The sequence below is a fragment of the Barbus barbus genome (assembly GCF_936440315.1).
Source record: "Barbus barbus genome assembly, chromosome: 29".
NCBI lineage: Eukaryota > Metazoa > Chordata > Actinopteri > Cypriniformes > Cyprinidae > Barbus > Barbus barbus.
The window spans coordinates 17,107,917-17,129,322 of NC_136757.1; the positions used below are offsets into that span (position 1 = coordinate 17,107,917).

Here is a 21,406-nt window from a genome sequence, read left to right on the forward strand (position 1 = left end):
CAGCATCAGTGAGGAATGGCATGGATCAGCCTGTGGTTCTGCTGAGGCACTATTGAGCCTTCAGCTCGTCTGGATTGTTGGATTGACTGTTTTTCATCTTTCTCTTGAAAATATCCCATAGATTCCATATGGGGTCAGCAGACCACTTGAAAGTGGTTTTGGCAGTGTGGGCAGGTGCTAAAGTCCTGCTGGAAAAGCAAATCAGCATCTCCATAAAGCTTGTCAGCAGATGGAAGCATAAAGTGCTCCAAAATCTCCAGGTAGATGGCTGCATTGACTTTGGACTTGATAAAACACAATGGACCAACCCCAGCAGACGTCACGGCACCCCAAATCATCACTGACTGTGGAAACTTCACACTGGACTTCAAGCAGCTTGGGTTCTGTGCCTCTCCGGTCTTCCTCCAGACTCCAGACATTGCTTCCAAATGAAAAGCAAAATTTTAATTTATCTGAAAAGAGGACTTTGGGCCACTGAGCAACAGTCCAGTTCTTTTTCTCTTTAGCTCAGGTAAGATGCTTCTGACGATGTTTCTGTTTCAGAAGTGGCTTGGTAGCCCTTTTCCTGAAGACGTCTGAGCGTGGGGACTCTTCATGAGAAGAAGCTCTCACAAGTGTTTGAATCGGCTTTGCGTGACAGTATTTTCAAGTTTGCAGTCATCCCTGTTGCTTGAGCACCTTTTCCTACCCAATTACTTCCTTCCAGTCAACTTTGCATTTAATATACTTTGATACAGCACTGTCTGAACAGCCACCCCTTTCAAGTCAGCAGTCTTACCATTATTGTGGTTTCAAAGAAGAAGAGATCCCGGAATTTATACTGTAGGGATGGTCATTTAATGAAACTCAAATGTTAATATTATAATATTTTCAGATACTGGATGTTTGACTTTCATGAGCTGTAAGCTCTAATCATCAAAATTAAAACAAAAAACTTTTGAAATATTTTTAATATTTAAATGAATCTAGAATATATGAAAGTTTCACTTTTTGAAAATTTCTCAAATTAAACATTTATGTTATCTATGTTCTGTTGTGAATAAAATATTGGCTCATGTGATTTGAAAGTCTCTTAGTTTTCATTTTATTCAAATTTAAAAAACGTCCCAACTTTTTGTAATTTGATTCACTTTTCAAAAGTTGCTTAATTGGCAAATATAAAAAAAAAAAAAAAAAAAAGCTAAATTTTGAAAACTTTTAAATTTGAAAAAAGTTGGGTGCTTTTTGAAGGAAAAAAAAGTTGCTAGGTTAGTCTGACTATCGATACGCCAAAAGGTGGCGACAAGTAACTGTCTGTGAGCGAGTCAATGAATCATTTAATGAATCTGAATCAGTTAGTCAAACGATTCATACTCATTTGGGAATGAAATTACACTAATCTGTGTTCGTGATGTTGCAAATACATATCGTATATAGATTTTGGTTGGATTTTTTTTTAAAAGTACAAAATAGTTTTATATAATAAAGCCAGTCGTCTTTACATTATCTTTCAACTTTATTATTCAGGATCAATGTGTTCAACAATAAATACATATATTTCTAAGCATCAATCACTGTGCAGTGCTACAGTTGTTTCCATTTATTTTATGTCAGGCACTTTATAAAAAACAATCATGGGGAAATGTGAATTAAAATAAATGTAAATCTATTAATAAGCTTCCCTAATTATTGATCCGTTAAGTATTACGTTTCATTTTCGCTCACCATTCAAGTCCAATCTGCGCAGAAAAAAGACTGTAGAATATGTACACTGATGTACAACAATTAATGGAAGCTTGCTTCCATTTCACACACACAATATGTACATAAAACACTACACAAAACAACCATACATGTTGACATTTATGATAAAGTAGCTGTAATGTCCAGCAGGAAACAATTTTAGTCCTGAACTATGTAAACTCACCGGTACAGATGAGGAGTAACACGGATGGACATAGTATGACCACAGAAACATTTCAGTGAGCTTATTGTTGATAATGAATTCTGCAGGCCCCTCAATGCTGTTTTGTGCTCTAGTAACCTTTCAGAATTTTTTTTAATCAACATCATTCATTGCCCGGCTCATTTCTGGAGTGGATTTGTTTTGTCACTGAAACACAACGTCACTATGTAAAGTGTTCCATGTAAATTATTCCAACAACATTTTTCAAGTTTGTTAAATGTATGCTCCTTTGCAAGATGGTCAAAAAGTATTGCCAATTATACAACAAACAAAATGACATACAACATAAAAAATCCCCAACAGTGTCGTGTGTTTCTGGAAAACTACTAGATAATTAGTATTCAGACATTTATATTCCTTCTCCTCTCTAAAACAGAGTAAAGAAATGTTGTCATATGATGGTGACGAGAACTACACTAAACACTAGCTGTGTACTGTAAGACATCTTGTACTGTATAACATTTCTCTGATGATGTAACAAGACAAAAAATGACCAATAAATACAATACATTAACTTCAGGTTCTTCCTCTGACACTGAAGCATTTTGCTTAAACAATGCTGAAATGCATCATAAAAAAAAATAATGTTATAAACTGCTTTCATGAATGTTGAATAATAGAACTGCCTGTTATTCATCAAAAATGAAATGAACTGAAATTCACATACAGTGGGGTCCAAAGGTTTGAGACCAAATTGAATATGTGGGATTCAAAATCAAAATGAACGCTGGAAATAAAATGTTTAAGGATTAGTTTTAGGATAAAAATCAAAACAAAAAATATATATTTGAAGATTATGATACAATTAAGTTGTTTAGGACCATCAGACTGTAACATTTCACTTGCTGTTATGCTGACAATATAGTTTGTAGAGTGAAAATTGTGTATTAAACTAGAATTTTCACTAATAAAAAATTTTGGACCCCAAAATATGCATCACACATATTTTTACAGCTTACACTATGAGCTGTAAAAACGGACTCTGTAACTGTAAAATTGCTCTGTGTAGTAGGAGGTAGACTTCAAACTGCATGTTTCCAACTTTGGCAATAAATATGAGTGAATTCTCATCTCAGTATCACAGTTTTTCCACCAGTTTTGTGTAGTTTAGGAAGTTCCATCTGCCAGTCATAACAGCAAAACCTTTGTGTGTAAAATTGGTTTTCATTAAAAATTCCATAAATATTTTCAAAATGTTCTTAGAGCATCATAGCTCTAATTGTTCAAGATCATGTGTTCCCGCTCGTCTTTGCATTCTTCTGTAATTTAGGTAACTATCCATTTTTCATTTTGGACATACTGAAATTGAGGCGTTAACTTGTTTGATATCTATCAAGCTAAATGAAACTGAACCTGGTGCAGAGGTTGCAGGTTCAGGAGTTTGTGGTCTTTATTAGATTTGGTTTTTAAGTGTTGGAATCCGGTTGAGCTCTCTCAGTGGCCACCTGACGTCTTCTTTCCGGCGACCCACTCTGATATGATGAACGTAATGCTCATAATCATGAAAATGAAACCCAGTGTCACAAATGCAATCGCCTGGAAAACATAACACAAAGTGAGAAAAAAACCCCACAGATCTGTGAGAAAGAACTTACATTCTGTCTGATTCTCACCTGGATCTTTGGCCGAGATTTCAACGGCTCCTGTTCTTTAGGGACGATGCAAATGTAGAATATTCCCGGGAGAATGAAAATGAGGCTGGGAGCAGATGTGGCACCTAAAACAAAAATCATTCAGCTCAGTTCTGCATTTGTATTATGTTCATGTAACCATTAAATCCTCAATGTGGCAGATCTGAATTACCGATGAAGCCGAAGATGTCACGAATGTTGGGGACGAAGATGACGAGCAGGTTGACTATGAAGAGGAGGCATACAGCGATGGAGATGTGACGCACCCAATGGAAAGGCTTATCAGGGAAAAGAAGCTGCAAGACGGCACGACGAATCTAGAGAAAAACAATGAAGCACTGCTAATTCTCAACCAGCACGATGAGGAATTATATGCAAGCAATAACCAATGAGCCAGGAAAACCAAGAAAATTAAAGTACCGGGAAAAGGACCACAGGAACGGTCAGTGTCACAGCTATCAGCACAGCCAGCCGAACACACAGCATCAGGGTGTCTTTTTTACTGTACATATTCAGAAGCTCTGACTCCACTTTTCCTACACATATGTAGACACACAGTGATTGTTCAAATATTTTCAAATATCACAAACCTTGAAATTCTTGTACTTGGTTATTATTTACCATTGTACTTTGTAAATGCCATAGACTTTTTGTTGTTTGTTTGTAAAGTTTCTCTTACCATAAAATGTGAGGTAGCCAAAGATGGCAGTCAGAAGGTACATGACAAACATGGCCAAAATGGAGATATTAGCAACATTTTGCATGCGTTTCTTGCTTGGACTGAAATAACGAGAAAAAAAAGAAAAAAAAGCAAATATATCAGTACATAATTTTTAAAACCAATGTGAATGAACAAAAGTGCAATTCCAGCCTTACTTTTTGAGTTCTGTGTAAATGGGCAACACTTCAGGGTGACACACAAAAGCAAATGCCATAATGGGAATGGTAAAAGCAGTCTGTGATGAATAAAAAACATGAAATTAACTGATTAATTCAATGCGTTTAATGTGAAGCAAAAAGGACACATGATAGTCTGATTTGCAGTTTATATCTCTAACCTGTGGGTTCATAGTTATAAGTTTGGCTTCACACATGTCAGCGGTGGAGTTGTATTTGCTTTCAGTGAACACAGTTTTGTTATAGCTGTGTTCTGCAGGACAATCTGTGACAAACTTCTTGTAGATGACCTAATAAGACACAATGGAGAGAGATGCTTTTATTTGTCATAACTACATGTCAGTCATTATTAATATAGACTGATGTTTTTATACTGTATGTAGGTGGCTCGAAAGTGGACTTACAGATATGAGGAAGAAGACCATGCAGCTGAGAGAGAAACCACTGGTGTAGCCCAGATACCCTAAAATAAATGCATAAATACATGATACATTGAAAATGTATTACTACATTATGAGCTCAAGATTTTATTACATTTTGAGAAAATTGTTTCATTACGAACATTTTATTACAATTATAATGTAATACTTATTACATAATGAGCAGTTATTACATTAAGTGAAACGTTGATTCCTTTGCCCGTGAAATTTCATAGAGCAACGGTAAATGTTAAACTTAAATGGTAAATGCTGAATTTAAAAGCATCATTTGGTACACTCAACACAGATCTTTAGTGCAGATGTGTAAATGTTTGATTGCGATTATTATGAAATATAATGGAATGACAAATGACAGAGGCAGAAAACAAAATGAAAGAATAAGAGGAAAGGAGGCAGGAACCTACCAAGTCGTTTCATCAATGCGAGGGGAAGAATGGCAAATACACTAACGATAATGATGAGATACCTCCCATCAACAAACCAGTAACTGGCAAAGAGAATAAATGTAAATATTTTGCACAACATATCATGTCAAAAGGAGTGATATGATTATGAAAAGCAGTCAAAATGGACACTTAAGAGTTTGTTTAGTCATATGCACAGAGAGCTTTAAATGAAATGAAAATGAACTATAGTGAGGTTCAAAGTCTATTTATAATTTAAGAAGGATCCACATTGTGCTTCAGTGGAACCAAAGAACATCTGACCTTTGATACAAAGGATTTCACATGCACAATGTCACAAATTTGCATATTTGAATTAGTGAACTTGAAATAGAATATACTGTAATCTACAGTGCAAAATAGTTCTCACTTATTTTACATCAGGTTTATTTGTTTTTATCTTTTTCAGAATCTTAAAACTTTTACAGTTTTGAACCTCACTGTATCCGACACATCAGGATCAGTACTATGTTCTGGTACTCACTCTGAGTTATCTGGCATTTCCAGAAGACCATGAATAATATGAGGTAACTCTATTTTCACAATGAACAGGTAACTGGACATTGCTGTTGGATCAAAGAAAGAAACATTGAGTGTAGTAGTACATCTGTTTTCAGTGCTCATATTGCTTTAAGTGGTTATCCCTGTCTTTGCTTTATCAGGTGTCATGTCTTTTTGACATTGTGGGTAACTGCTGAAATTTATAATACATTTCATTTTACCTCCAATGTTGTGCAGTGTTATAATGCATGCTGCTAATATTTTCCCAGGTTGACCAAATGCATGGTTCCCGAGCTGTTCATATGCACGGATCCCTAAACACACAAACAGAATGGAAAGTTCAGAAAAAAAGTTAAGATGCATTTTTAACATAGTGTGATGTTATCAGCATTGTCTTGGAGATAAAAAAAAAAAGAAAATGTTCCTCACCAACCACTCCTGCACTCTTCAGAAGCAGGTGTATGGAGTAGGCAGAGAGAACAGCTATGCATATCAACAGGATTCTGCAAACAGGTTACACAAATAATGAAACTAGATAAGCAACAACAGTAAAAAGCAACTTCCCATGCGGACTGCAAGAATAGTTCACCCAAACTTATTTTCATCTTAATTTAACCACCTCATTTTGTGTCTTTCTGTCTTTGGTGGAGTAAAAATGAAAGTCAAAGAGTTTCAAAACAAAACTGGATTCCACTGATATTCACTGTAAAAAAAGGGAGACATTTTAAAAAATATATATTTTTAAGTCAGGTTCGAAACAACATGAGGGTGAGTAAATGATGATAGAATTGTAATTTTGGGGTGACTTTCAATTTAATAACCTGCGTTGTTGGATATTCAGTGAAATCTTTTCCCCACAATATTATATTTTATTGATTGTCAGACTCATCAGCCGGTCATTTGACTTTCAGTTGCGCTAACGTAATCACGATTAGGCGGCACAAACTGCAGTTTGATCAGGGATTTTATCTCCAGTCGACAACGGGATGACAGAGGAGACACAAATCTAACCTCTAATCTCATTAATGACACATTAGACAAGCTGGGAGTGTATTTCTTTAGAGTACAACTAACAACAACACCGTCTCACACACACACACATGAAAAAAAAGACTTGGTAGTAAAGGCATGCAAATTAACAAGTCAATTACGTGTACTATTAGCTAACACTTTCCCCTATTTGCATATTGCTGAATGATTTGATTGGTGGGAAGTTTTGTTGTTGTTGTTGTTGTTGTTTTTTTAGCTGTTGAGATCGAAACTATACTAGAAAACTTTTTCTTTTTTTTCTTCTCTCCCTCTCTTTTTGTACAGCAAGCTGCTTGAAAAGCCTGGCTGAGCTAGACAGACAGACAGACAGACAGGCTTTGGTTTGATTACAGATTACAGCAGGCTATTTATAACCCTCTCAGGTCTGATCTGTGAGCTGTGCATGTCCGTGTGTCACGTCATAGACAAACACAGTGACATTTACGCTCCCTAGTACACAAATAAAACCCTGTCATTCACAAGGATTGGCAATTCCATTTGTTCTATCAAGGAGCATAGTTCTATTCAGAACTTGTCAGAACTTGATCATTCATCCTAGCACTGGATTTGTAAGGAACATGGTATGTGGAATGGAGGCAGTGAAATTGAAAGAATGATTTTTTAGCACTGGGTTTGCCCGACTCCTCCTCACAGCGGCCTCTAAGTTACATGATACCTCAGCCAAGAAAAAACATGCAAATATTAGACTTTGTATTGGCTTAGCATGTAAGGCTGTAAAGCTGTTTGTAAGGTTGGTTGTGACTGGCACATGTACGTGACAGAGGCATGCAGGAGTATGGCTATATGCCTACAGTTATATGTAGATGGACACAAAGAAGCTTTAATGCTCGGTCAGACACGCATATGGAACACACGCATTCCCTCCATACTAACTGAAGCTAATGAATAAAACACAGCCAAATGCCACATACCAGAAAGACCAGAGGGCTCTTCAACTCACAATTTACACACACTCATTTTTTTGTTTACGACATAAAAGAAACACTATAATTCATTTTTACTATACCTTCAATAACCTTTATTTTTATTATGTATTTAAACCATAAATCAACCTAAATGCAAATGCTTGATTGGAAGTGTAGTTTGACTTACACAAAAAGGATGATTCCGGTGTTGGCCATGGCGTAAGCCAGTCCCAGAATTCCACTGCCCATAATGGCGTTACTGAGGTTGAAAATAGACATTCCAAAAGAAGTCTTTCCCTCGAACTGCAATAGAAGATGAATGGTGTATTAGTCATGAATTGTATATCTATTTATCTGAATAGGTTCTTTTAACTTAAATAGCAGATTCACTTTTTTTTGTGTATAAACTCCACAAACAATTATTAGGACGGAGTAGTTAGAAGTTCTTCCTACTGTTACACATTATACTTAACTGTAATATAGAGTGTCTATGTTTGTGAGTCTTTTACATCATTCTAGTCAGTTTGGCCCAGCCTTATAGAGTAAGTTTTTGTGAAGGCAGTTCTGAAATCTGGATACTCACATCTGTAAACTCTTGTAGAGTCTCTATCTTTCCATCGCTCTTATTGGGGAGGAAAGTATCACCCTCTGTCATGTTTTCAAGGACATCAAATCTGTGTAATATAAGAAAAATTATTATTATTATTTTTTTTTTTTTGCAAAATAACAATGATACATTTGAATTGCTCTGTTTTGAGCAGTCAAAATGCAGGAAATGACGCAGCTACTGAATCACTTTTTGACCTTTTAGCAGGTGAGGACCCTTAAGATATTAGATTTATTTGTAATTGCATTAATGCAGCATGTTTGTGAATGCTGTATTAATAAATGCTTTTAAAACAGCGGTTGCAAGCTCAAATTACCTACTGGATTGTTTTTTAATTGTAAAAAAATTGTTATTTTAATTGTTAATAAAGCTGAAATTAAAACATATTAGATGAAAACATGTATAATAAATTACTAACTGATAACATACTGATTACTAACCGATAATAACGGAAATAAATTTAAAACAAAATATTTAAATTATACTTGATTAAAAACGAAAACTAATAAAAATGCAACATAAATTACAAGAAATTACACTAAAATTAAAATGAAATAGAAAATATAAAAATAAAAAGGAAATTTAAAATATTAATAAAAATACTGATTTGGTTTAATATATTATATATAAAATACATGTATGAGATAACATTTTTGGCTAAACCAACGTGCAAGTGAAAATTGACTTGAGGTCTGATTTAATGATAGTCTGTTAACACCTGAGTTTAAGATCCCTATCTTTCAAACAAAGCTTTGCTTTAAGCAGAAAAGGTTACAAACTAAAAGATATGATGTCATGTCAAATTTGTGAACTTTTAAAGCAGTAACTTTTTTTCTGAGATAGTCCCTCTAGTGTTGATGTTGAAACATACCCATTCTCAGGAATTCTGTCAGGGCTGAGATCATGGTGACCGTTTGATGCTTTCTGGAGTTCCATTTTAAACTGTACAACACTTAACAATCCACCAAAAAACACTGTCTGCAAGGTCAAGTTCTGTAAACACAATCTGAAACACAGAAAAAGGTTCTTGGATAAATGATCATTTTACTGAAAACTGAAATCACTGTGAAACATGAGTGCTTGGCTGAAAAAATTGCAAAAATGTCCAAAATCTGATATAAATTACAGATACATGCTCAGATCCATTTAAGCAATGAGATCAGTGACAATCACTTGTTACATTTTTCTTAATTATGTGCAACAGGACCATAAACTTCATGTAAATAATATCAAGGTCAAGGAGAAGGAGAAGGCAGGGGAAAAGTATGGTAAAAACATTCTTCAGAGAATTACTGCATGCTAAAAAACACCTAATGGAAATATAGAAAACAGCTGTGAGTGTCTGAGTGTGTATTTTCCCCTTCATCATCAAATTCAGGCTGGTAAGTTAGTTGTGGGCAGTACTCTGCAGCTCTGTGTTTTTAAAGCTTGATTACTGTAAACAAGTAAAAATACACTATAATTTTAATATGTGGGAGGTGCAATTACATGCAGGTTAAAGCTACTAGAGTATAAAAACTAAATATACAGTATATTCAGATCTTCCCAAATATAGGGTTTCATGCTATTGTGAATTCAACTGACTGTTTCCACACAGGTTTCCTGTACTTGATTGCCATTGGTCAGGTGAATGGATAACTCTGCCTCCAAATTCTTAATTTTGTTTAAGCCATTGTTGCTGTGTTTAACTGGTCGGGATGCTTAACCAGGAGGTCAAGGTTTCAGCATGGCCCTATGGTAACAGCTTTCTCTAAGTATTACAGGCATATAGGTCAACTATTTAACAATTAAAAATTACAATCAAGTACTTAATATGTGATTAAGTACATTACATTCTTTAAAATGTGAAGTAAATCTTTAAATTTGGCAAAGTGCACTTTAAAACAAAAAGTGGAAACAGAGTCATGAAAAAACTAAATGTACTAAAGTGGCCTTTTATTTCATTAATATATTTTCTGCAAGTACATTTAAAAAAAAAAACTTTAACAATTTGAAGTACACTAAAGTGCACACTGAATACACTTGAAGTGCTCTTCTCTTTCACAAGGGTAATTAAGCATGAAGCTATAGTGATGATGGACACACCACAGTGTGAGCCGTATGTTATGATTATAAATAAACCAAGAATTGTATGTGTATATCATATAGGCATCGTTAAGTACAAATACCATGGCTGATGCAACTATTCTTAAGCTTGCACTCTCAGCATGACAAGGCAACATTGTGAAAAATGTGGCAGTTCTTGTAGGTCAGGGAATACTTAAATCTTAATCTGTCATTCAGGATACTGGCAGTAGCCTTATTAGGGAAAATGTCTGTATTCATTCTGTGCTTTATTTGGGTTTTGACGCAACATTCCCTGAATACTTTAAGTCTTGCCAAAAGCTTGGCAAGCTCAGAACCTCAGTCTAGTGGTCAAGTTACTAGCAAAATAAAAATATACTTCATTTGCTTTAGAGCCACAAATTAATTAATGCCCCATTCAAAACACTATATTTAAGACCACCATCATACTCTGTACAATCTATTATGTGCTTATTTAAAGTAAAAGCAAGACAAGAGATCTACAGTTCAAGTGAAGTGTACTTTAACAGTGTTCCATCATAAATATGTCTATGGAAAAGAGGTTAATGCAAAAGTTACTCATGACAAACCATCAACTCATTGCCAAAATTAACAACTGGTGTGAAATAAATTATGAAGTGAATAAAACATCTTACAGAAACTGTAAAACAAGGGAAGTTAATCCTGTGAGGCAAGTCTTGGTCACATGACTCCAGTCTGATGCAATATTTATCTGTATTGAAACAGAATGAACCTCCCAACACACCCTTATTCAAAAACACATGTATTCCAGCAGGAAGTGGATGTTGAGAAAGTACTCACCACTGTGGGATAAAGAGAAACGGAAGTGTAAGTGTAGCTATGTGGTATCCTGAGATCAGAGAGTCCTTATTCATTCGTTTGTTTCTATGTTGCCTTAGTGAAGCTGTCCAGCTTGAGAACAAATTCAGAGCTCACCTGTGTCCTGAGACGGGGGAGGGGAGGAGATTAACTCCTGCGTGGAGGAGTGGACATGTGTCTATGTTTAGGGATGCCCTGGCACGAGTCCACCATCTTAACACCCTCATATATGTTAAAAATAGTGAATCGGCAGAGGTTTTTTATGTATGCGTATGCTTATACATGAATACAAATTATAATATGGTAGAAAAAAAGTCATTCAGGCATAAGAGCACTGAAGAATGGTCAAGTTGGAAACGTTTATCAATTCGGGGGATTGTTTAATATGGGTGTGGTATAAAGTTGGTTACTTTAAAGTATGTGGGAGAAGGCAGGGGATTGTGGATAAGTGTGTGTGTGTGTGTGTGTGTGTTGTGGTAAATAATGGGATTAGAAGATCAGTGCTTTTTTAAGGTTAACTGCAAGCACTTGCATGCAAGACCTGGAAAAACACCATTAGACATTACACACTATGTTAAGCAAACATGCTGATTTTTTTATTATTAATCTTTTGTCACAATTTCAAATCATTCAAGCCTCAAGTTTTACTTAGTCCAAGTAAAATCTCAAATCCCTTTTGATAGTTTTATGTGCTACAGGTTTTATAAACCAAGACAATTAATTGTGTTTTTAATGTATAATTCCTGATTAAGTCATGTTTGTCTAAAATTGTCACACCTCATATACTGTTTGTTGTGTTTTATCCCTCTTGTGCCCATATTTGGTTATGTTCCTGTTCTCGTTTTGTCATTATCAGTTGATCCTCCTCCCCTGCCTGTCCCTGATTAGCACACCTACTTAGCTCATTCTGTGCATTCAGTCTTTGTCTGGTATTATGTTGGAACTGGTGTGTGTCAACCCCTATTCTGTGTGGATTATCTTCCTGGATATTATTATTATTAATATTACTGAATGTGTCTTTGTGTGCCTTCCTCGACACAGCCGTTACAAAAATAAAGTGTGTGAAATGTAACTTTTTTAAATTGTTTTAATCTTTAATAAAACTAGCTTTTAAGTTATAGTTATCTTATACATTGGCTATTAAGAGACCGTTTATCTAAAATAAAAAAATAAAAAAGTATTGGCAATTATTTTTCTTTCTGTAAATGCCCATTCAATAAGAAAGAGATATAGAGGTACAAAAACATTGTCTTGGCTTATATTAAGGCAGCCCCATGTTTATTTATGTATTTATTTATTTACATTTTCTATAAGCACCTCACTATTTGTTGAAAAAGTAAAAAATGTAATAAATAAATCTGTCTCTCATTAATCTTTATTAAATAATAGGCTATTTGCAATAAAATCATAAACCATGTCAGATGATAAATATTTGGCTGGCCAAATGTAAGTTTGGCGGGAATTGAAATGATACTTATCAAAGTATTGTTGTCTTTATTCTTTATTTACTGTTGTTCAATATTTGTTTTTGTTTCAAAATGTTTCAGTTTAAACTTAATAGCATACAATAATGCATTAGTGAAAATATGCATATTCACGGTGATTGTCATGTCAATAATGAAAACAGAGCATGTATTTAATGTTCATTAATGCATGATTGGACGTCATGCCACGTAAATTGTGTTTTCAAAGACATGCATGACGCATAATTACCAAATAGCCTACAGCTACTGTATTAAAGGCCAGGAATCTTCACCAAGACTATACACAATGTAGCACAAGACTAATCCTGATATATGAACTGTAGATCCATTTAACGACAGCAAAAGTATACATTTTAAAGAAGTGATAAAGAAAACAAAGGCAAAGTATGAAAGACAGTATTCACACACACACACACACACACACAAGGCATTATGCCAGTGTTTGCAGACACATGGCCATTTGGTCACGGTGTTTACTTTTAGGTATAATAAAAAAAAGATTGATATTAAAAATGTTGTGTGTGTATCGTTATCAAACAGGATGTTCTCATACAAAGACTAGCATCTTGACAGGAACTAGCATATATAACACATGTAGGCCTCACTCACAGCAAGCTATTTGTAATGCCTTGTGGGTAAAGCAAAGATTTACACAGGACTCAAAACACTATATTATAAAGTCTAATGGCCTATACTTATTATATTGGAGGAAACATAATCTATTGTTATTTTCTGGTAACTTGCCTAAGACATGTCAAATTCTGAGAAATTCAGTTGAACAATATCAGTGATCCAACTCAAGATAAACTCTGTGATATCTCACAAGAACAGACTCTTCAAGAAATGCCTCTGTCAACATTCACTGAAACGGTATATCCGGTCACAAAGTACCATTACGTACTGTTGACGTTAAACACCTTTATGACAAAGTGTAACTGAAATCCTACAGCTGTGACGCATTTTAAACCAGTAAAGTGGCTTTTGAACTCTGAATGTATGTGTACAATAAAACCACTGCATACTGGAAATGTGGTGGATTGTATAATATTCAATCTTATTCCATCACTTGAACCTTTATTCACCCCACATCCTGTCTACATCTCATGTGAATCTGACGTTTGTATTTGAGTATTAGAGCGAGAAAATGCTTAGTGATAAATATGTCAATTCATAATCCATATCAACCAAGTGCCACTGTAGACAAGGCATATTCAAATTTAAGTCTATTTTAAAATCTAGATATACTGTATATGCATGGTAGTCTGTATAACAGCAGCCATTACAATACTGAATGAGAAATATTCAATAATTCTACTATGATTAATGGAGAAAGAGTGTACAGATCCATGTGAACGTACAGACAATCGTGTGATTGTTCTCTGAGCTGCTTCTGTCATGAATTATTGCTGCTTTCAGCTATATGCCATGTGGCACATGGTCTTTCTACTTCCTTCTCCGAGAAGACCTCATGAATGGTGCTAACAATTAATTAAGAAACAAATGAATTATTAACTAGTGACTCTATATAAAGAAACCATTAGACAACTGTCGACTATGTTGTTTGTACTGACATACTGTTGAGAGAATATTTGAGAGATAATGTAGTTTTCTTACCTTTTGATACTTCAATTAAAAATCTTCAATGTAGGGAACAAAAGAATCTTCCAGTATATATAAAAAGAGAAAAATGATGGTTTGATACTGCTAGATGGTTCTTGAGTATGTCATCTAATACAGACAGATGGAGTGAAAGGGAGAGAGAGAGAACTTGAAAGACAGAAACGAGGTAGCATCTAGTAAGTAAAGTTAAGCCACACCTTCAATTCTAAAAAGAGCGGGACTTCCAGTTTGTCCTGCCCACCTTCTCAAGTCAGTGTGTCTGAATCTCACTTCTTCTTCCTTCCCTTTGTGTGAACACACCAACAGCCAAGAAGTGAGCTAAATCGGACAAAACCTCATTATGAAGACATCTGATTCTTGATTGGGAGAAAAGAAATGGGTTAAAGTTTAGTTTTTTTAGACAAAAAATTGTATCAACATTCAATAAAAAAATATTAAAGCCACATTCCCCATTTAATTACAGGCATCATCCAGGAATATGAACTTTTTTTCTACATTTTCATTGTGAACATATTATTCACATTATTCATAGTATAGAATAGTGTATAAATATGTGAATTGGGACACACCTCTGCTGTTGCATTTTTACTGCTTTGGCTTTGTAAGGCAGAACAGCAAAGGAGTGTCACTCTTCTGGCGTGGAATTTCTAGGGAGCTCATTTACTTAACATTTAGCAGACAAACAGTCCGGTTGTAGAAGAGACAGTCCCTCTGAAGTGACTTGCTCAAAGGCACAGTGGTGAAAATGGCTCTCTGTAACAGTCATCACCCCTTAAGGCAGGGGTCGGCAAGTAAGTTTGGCATCGGGGCCAAAAAAAACATTTTGCCACTATATGGCGGGCCAGGATAATTTAAGAAATTAATTGATGAAAAATGCAACTAGAATTGCCTGTAACAGTCTGTTCCAGTGTCTTTTGTAACTGGTAGTGAGCTGTTACTCGGTGTTAAATCCTGTAGGAGGACAGTCATTAAAAAAAAAGCCACATTTGTGTGGCGGTGTCCGGCAGAGTATATGAGCGGAGTGGAGCATCAACAATTTCCCTCCGCGCTCACTGATATCAGAAACACCGCTCCGCGTCTAAAGTATTTCAGTATGTTTGAAATATCACAGTTCTGTTCATCACGTATATTAAAAAATTAAATAACAGGAGAGTTTCAAAGTGACTTACTGGAACACTAGTGTGCAAACTTTTTTCCTACCACGTCCACATGACTAATAACATGGTTGTCAGCATTATAATAGCTGCTTTTTGGGGTGAAAATTTTGTTTATGATGAAAACAAAAGCCCGGCGGTAATGGTACTGTCCAACCGTGAGCGCAAAACACAGAAATAAAGAATAATGAGTCATTTTTATGTTTGTTCAAAAATCATATTCGGACGCAAGATTCTAGTTCAATATTTAGTTCATCTATAGAAAATTGAACAAAGCACTGCAAAGCCTTACACGGAGAGTGGTTTAATGGTGCGAGAAAGTCAGAGTTGTGAGATATAAACTCTCAATTGACAGAAAAAAAGTCAGAATTCTGAGAAAAAAAGGGAGAATTGCGAGAAAAAAAGTCAGAATTGCGAGTTTATATCTCAGAATTGCGAGTTTATATCTCAGAATTGCGAGTTTATATCTCAGAATTGCGAGTTTATATCTCAGAATTGCGAGTTTATATCTCAGAATTGCGAGTTTATATCTCAGAATTCCGAGTTTATATCTCAGAATTCCGAGTTTATATCTCAGAATTGTGAGAATTTATATCTGTTTATATCACAGAATTGTGAGTTTATATCTCAGAATTGTGAGTTTATATCTCAGAATTGTGAGTTTATATCTCTGAATTGCGAGTTTATATCTCAGAATTGTGAGTTTATATCTCAGAATTGTGAGTTTATATCACAGAATTGTGAGTTTATATCTCAGAATTGTGAGTTTATATCTCAGAATTGCGAGTTTATATCTCAGAATTGTGAGTTTATATCTCAGAATTCTGAGAAAAAAAGTCAGAATTGCGAGTTTATATCTCTGAATTGTGAGTTTATATCTCAGAATTGTGAGTTTATATCTCAGAATTGTGAGTTTATATCTCAGAATTGCGAGTTTATATCTCAGAATTGCGAGTTTATATCTCAGAATTGCGAGTTTATATCTCAGAATTGCGAGTTTATATCACAGAATTGTGAGTTTATATCTCAGAATTGTGAGTTTATATCTCAGAATTGCGAGTTTATATCACAGAATTGCGAGTTTTTATTTCAGAATTGCGAGTTTATATCTCAGAATTCTGAGAAAAAAAGTCAGAATTGCGAGAAAAAAAGTCAGAATTGTGAGATAAAAAGCCATTTACCTTGTTTTATTTTTTATTCATTGGCGGAAACGGGCTTCCATACCTCTGAGCTCCCGTAGTTCCGAATGAGCTCAGCCCTCCCCCCGCGCGTTTGCCATATAACTAGAGTTTGGCCGGTAGACGATGCCATCATGAGATTTGATTAGAAGAATTTAGTTTGTTTGTTTGCTTGTTTTTATTTGTTTATTTTTACATAAATAGTATATAATATTTTCGTTCATCGAGGCCTCACACTCCATCCCAGTAGGTGGCGGAAATGCACCTTAAGCTGGTTTGCCAACCGCCATTAAACATAAAAGAAGAAGAAGATGCCATCATGATGTTGAAGGCCTAACGTTACTTCGTTTTTGTACGCGAACGCTCAGCCTTTCAAAGTATTTCCATTTAAAGTTGTGCGCGAACGCGGGCGGCAGGTGCACGCGCTCTAGAAAGCTTCAGCCATGTTCAGTGTCTGCTCTATTTTTCCCCGATAAATCATGACTGATAACAAATAGTTTTTAGTCTTTTAAGCTGAGCTGTCTCACACCCTCTCGCAAACAAGCGCTTAGGGTAGTCGTTGTCAAATGGATAGAGAGTTGGACTTGTAACTTGTGGGTTGAAGAAATTGACTGAAAAACGCAGGAAAAAGTGGCTTGTAAACCTGCGGTCGGGAGGAGCCGATCGGATAATGCTCGTGTATGCAAATTGTTAATATAAGATATAATATTAAGATATTAATACAGATATAAATAGATAATCCAAGGCTGCCACCTCAAGCATTCAGCGTGAGACAGTCAGAAGTCACTCAATGCTAAACGCCACACTTAGACACGATGTAAATAAGATAGTATTCACAGTTCAGAGAGATTCAATCCTTATAACAGAACATTGTGAGATTGCAATAAATAAGTGAGTGACAGCTTTTTAGTGATTATATAGAAGCGCTATTTACTCGCTGTCTAGGCGTAAACAATTCAGTAATTTGAATAAGTTTCGCTTTACTTGCTGCTAGGACCAACACAAACCCTGCATGCAGCAAAGTGTCAGGAGTGACTGAAAAGAGAACAGATGAGCTCTCCGTAGAAGTCCGTACTGTACTGGTTTAGATGCTATAACAATAAAAAGATATAAACAGAAAAACACAATGTTACGTGATCCTTATGTTATAAATAGGAGCGATTTTTGGCCGTGGGTCCTGTTAGCAGCACGTAAAACAGCTTTTATTTTAATTCTGATTTGATTATAGCCTAGAAAACGAGCAAATAGCGCTTCCATGTAATCACTAATGCTGTTTATCGCAATCTCACGGTTCCTTATCAGTGAAGCTCTCTGAGCTGCAAATAATCTTATTTACATCGTGTCTATGTGGCGTTTAGCACTGAGTGAATTCGGACTGGGTCACCTTGTATCTATTTATATATGTCTTTATTAATATATTATTATATCTTATATTAACAATTTGCATACAGCATTATCCGATCGGCTCCTCCCGACCGCAGACGCAGGTTTACAAGGCACTTTTTTCTGCGTTTTTCAGTCAATTTCTTGAACCCCCCCCTTATGAACAACAAATTTTCGTACACCATAAAATCTCCTTGTGTTTTCTCCATTTGACCGATTTGAGCATTCATAAACAACGCAAAACACAGGCATCTTGAGTTTCTGCAACTGATTCCTATGGAGAAAAAATTACTTCCTGCCCTCCAGCTGCATTTCGCGTGTTATCAGAATCACGTGTTTGCAAGCAACCATACCACGACTGAGGTGAGACCCCCAACTGCTCCCCGGGCACCGCAGCATTGGCTGCCCACTGCTCCGGGTGTATGTTCACTACTGTGTGTACACTTGGATAGGTTAAATGCAGAGCACAAATTCCGAGTAGTGTCACCATATTACTTGGCCACACACCACTTCCCTTTCAATGTAAGCATCTGTTGTTGCAGTCTCAGCTATTTTGATGTCTCTTTAGTCTCGTTTTCAACTGTGAAACAATGGCCCCGGAACAGTGTTGTCACCATGTGGAAAAACTGATTACTGTTAAATAAAAATTGGGGATTTTTTTCTTAGGCCATATCGCCCAGCCCTAGCTGCTATTAGCAATTGTTCAATTTGATAATAATAATTGAATAATTGTTCATTTATGATACATCTTAGCTTGTACCTGTTATTGTTGATCAGTTACACTGTAAAAAAATATCTAGAAAAATGGAAAAGGTACTAGTAATTTTTCAGGACATTATGTGTTATCCATTATCCGTTGTAACCCTGTAACCCGAAAACACAAAATACAAAAAAAAAAAAATCCTTAATATTAACATAGTAGATTGTGCCCTATTTTTACAGACTTTTCTTAGAGTGTAGCACACTAACTAACTACTAATACACTGCTTAAAACTATAGCTGTTCAGAATGTGTAGTTTTATAAGTTTATTAGCTAATAAAAATAATTTTAATGGTTCAAAACTGTAAGTGTTCAATAATTCAGTGTTGTATTTAAAAATACAGTTATTTATATTTTAATATTATATTAGGCATTTATATTATTTTACAAACAAACCTAAATTAACATATAAAATATATTTTTTGCTGAGACTTGATGTAGGCCTAGTGACAGATTTTTGCGTTGTAATTGCGTCGAGCAACTTTTGGCAACAAATCGACCTTCCTTTAGCAACTTCCCCTGAAAATTAGTTGGCAACACTGCAAACAAACTCTCTCTCTCACATGCACAAACACACACTCACACGCACGTCATCTGGAACATTTTTGTAGATGTCAATGTATTAAAATTATTACAATGTTGATTTTTATTCTTGCCTCACAAGCACAAGCCAAAATCTGAACCGTGGCACAACTCTGATACCCGTCTGTAGAAAGGCAGAATGCAAATGAAGAAGGACGGGCTACATATCTCTCTCCAAATGTTTAAAGACTCTCTTACATCTTACCAAAATGCTGTTAAGTCTGCTAAAGCTGCATACTTTTCCAATCTAATTGAAAGTAATCACTCTAATAAGGTTTTGTTTTCAATTATTCAATCTGTTGCAAATCCTTCTGTTAACTCCTTACCTGATGCCTCTGATGCTCTCTGTGAAAGCTTCTTGAGACATTTCAGTGACAAAATTACTAACTTGAGACTTAGTGTCTGCCCCACTTTAACTGTCTCTCTTACCTTGCCATCTGCCTCCGCCTTTTGGGATGCTTTCGTCCCCAGTGTTGGGGAAAGTTACTTTTAAAAGTTATGCATTACAATATTGCATTACTCCCTAAAAAAAGTAACTAATTATGTTACTTATTTACTTTTTATGGAAAGTAATGTGTTGCGTTACTTTTGCGTTACTTTTAAAATATGAGCAGGGCTTGATTGTTTGTTTTTAATATAAGAAGTTCTATTTATAGCAAATGTAAAAGCCCTTTCACACCAAAAAGTGTAATGAATAAACCTCAGGCTGAAGGAAAAGTAAATTCACGTCTGTACAGTAGAACGCAGGAGAAGAAGGTTCAACACTCTTCAGCAATAAAAAACAAACACAATTTTTAGTTTATCTAAAGTAATTTTTGCTTATTAGTATGGTTGAACTGGATCATGAAAGGTCAACAGCAAAGACATTGCTTGATAAAATGGGATACATTTAGATACATTTGTGTTATTTAACATATTATTGCAGGGTTGCGTCATATTCTGAGTTTGCATTTCACTGTTTTAATTCATTTTGATGAATACTAAATCTGTTTTTTTTTTTTTTGCGAGCGATGAATTAATGCACATTCACATTTAGTCTAGAACTACAGTAACATCATGTTCACACAGCGCACACAACACCTCTGTACTTCCGATTTCTCCCAACATGGGGACTTCTCATGACGTTTTTCTGTAGTTTTGTCTCATATTCATCTTTTAATCATATTTGTAAATGTCTTGACTCCACAGCCAACAGAGCAATTTTGTCTTTACTGTTCCAATACTTTTGGAGGGCACTGTATATATATTATTGTAATAATATATAATAATGTGCGCTATCTGTCACGCCCACTGGAGTCTCGTTAGTAAGTCACGCCCACATGCGCTGATAGCTCTGAGAAGTGAGCGAACCCTGAAACAGAACCTACTCCGGAGCAGGTTATCTTCAGAGAGCAAGTTGCTATGGTTACTTACATACTCTGAAAGTTACCTCTATTTTTGGGACCGAAAGTTGAGGTTATCTGCTTACTTACCCTTAAACATACCCAGGTATGTCACATATCCTGCTTTCTGGAACACCCCCGAGGATTGTGTCGAACTGTCATGATGATCTGGTCACTAGCATGTCGTGGTTTGGATGATGATCTAATGTTCATACTTCTTTGTGCAACAGCACCCTCGGATGGTGGTTCAAATTGAACAGTCAGCTGTTACAACAGCAGTGGTTTCAATTCCTTTCAAACAGTCATTCATACAAACTCCCTCGAAACTAAATTTCCAGTATCACCATTATCACAAATAAGTGAATATACTGACACGACAAGAGCTTTTTCAGTGTCAGGTTGTGTTATACATTTATACATTTCTATTAATTATAATCATGTCACTGTTTTATAGAGTATTTTATGGTTCATATTTATTTTCACTGTTTAATAGAGTGTTTTATGTTTTTATTTTACTGTTTAAATTTAGCCAATAAAGCC

The 21,406-nt window shown here is 35.4% G+C and overlaps 1 protein-coding gene across 5 annotated transcripts; it reads right to left on the bottom strand.

Annotated features, from left to right (window-relative positions):
• Positions 1–1,479: 1,479 nt before the first annotated feature.
• Positions 1,480–21,051, bottom strand: LOC306849690 (sodium-coupled neutral amino acid transporter 5-like). 5 transcript variants are annotated; one of them, XM_079384923.1, is made up of 18 exons: positions 20,957–21,051; positions 14,625–14,783; positions 14,422–14,468; positions 9,291–9,425; positions 8,396–8,486; positions 8,000–8,115; positions 6,287–6,360; positions 6,079–6,171; positions 5,841–5,922; positions 5,318–5,400; positions 4,878–4,936; positions 4,635–4,763; positions 4,453–4,532; positions 4,256–4,356; positions 3,997–4,112; positions 3,749–3,893; positions 3,559–3,662; positions 1,480–3,481 (listed from the first exon to the last, which is right to left on the bottom strand). In XM_079384923.1, exons 4-18 carry the CDS (start codon positions 9,353–9,355, stop codon positions 3,380–3,382), a joined length of 1,440 nt encoding a protein of 479 aa, XP_079241049.1. In that variant the 5' UTR covers positions 9,356–9,425; positions 14,422–14,468; positions 14,625–14,783; positions 20,957–21,051; the 3' UTR covers positions 1,480–3,379. The 5 variants fall into 5 exon arrangements, with proteins under 5 accessions (XP_079241049.1, XP_079241051.1, XP_079241047.1 ...); XM_079384925.1 differs by lacking the exon at positions 20,957–21,051 and adding an exon at positions 16,763–16,827; XM_079384921.1 differs by lacking the exons at positions 14,625–14,783; positions 20,957–21,051 and having other exon boundaries at positions 14,422–14,609.
• Positions 21,052–21,406: the final 355 nt, after the last annotated feature.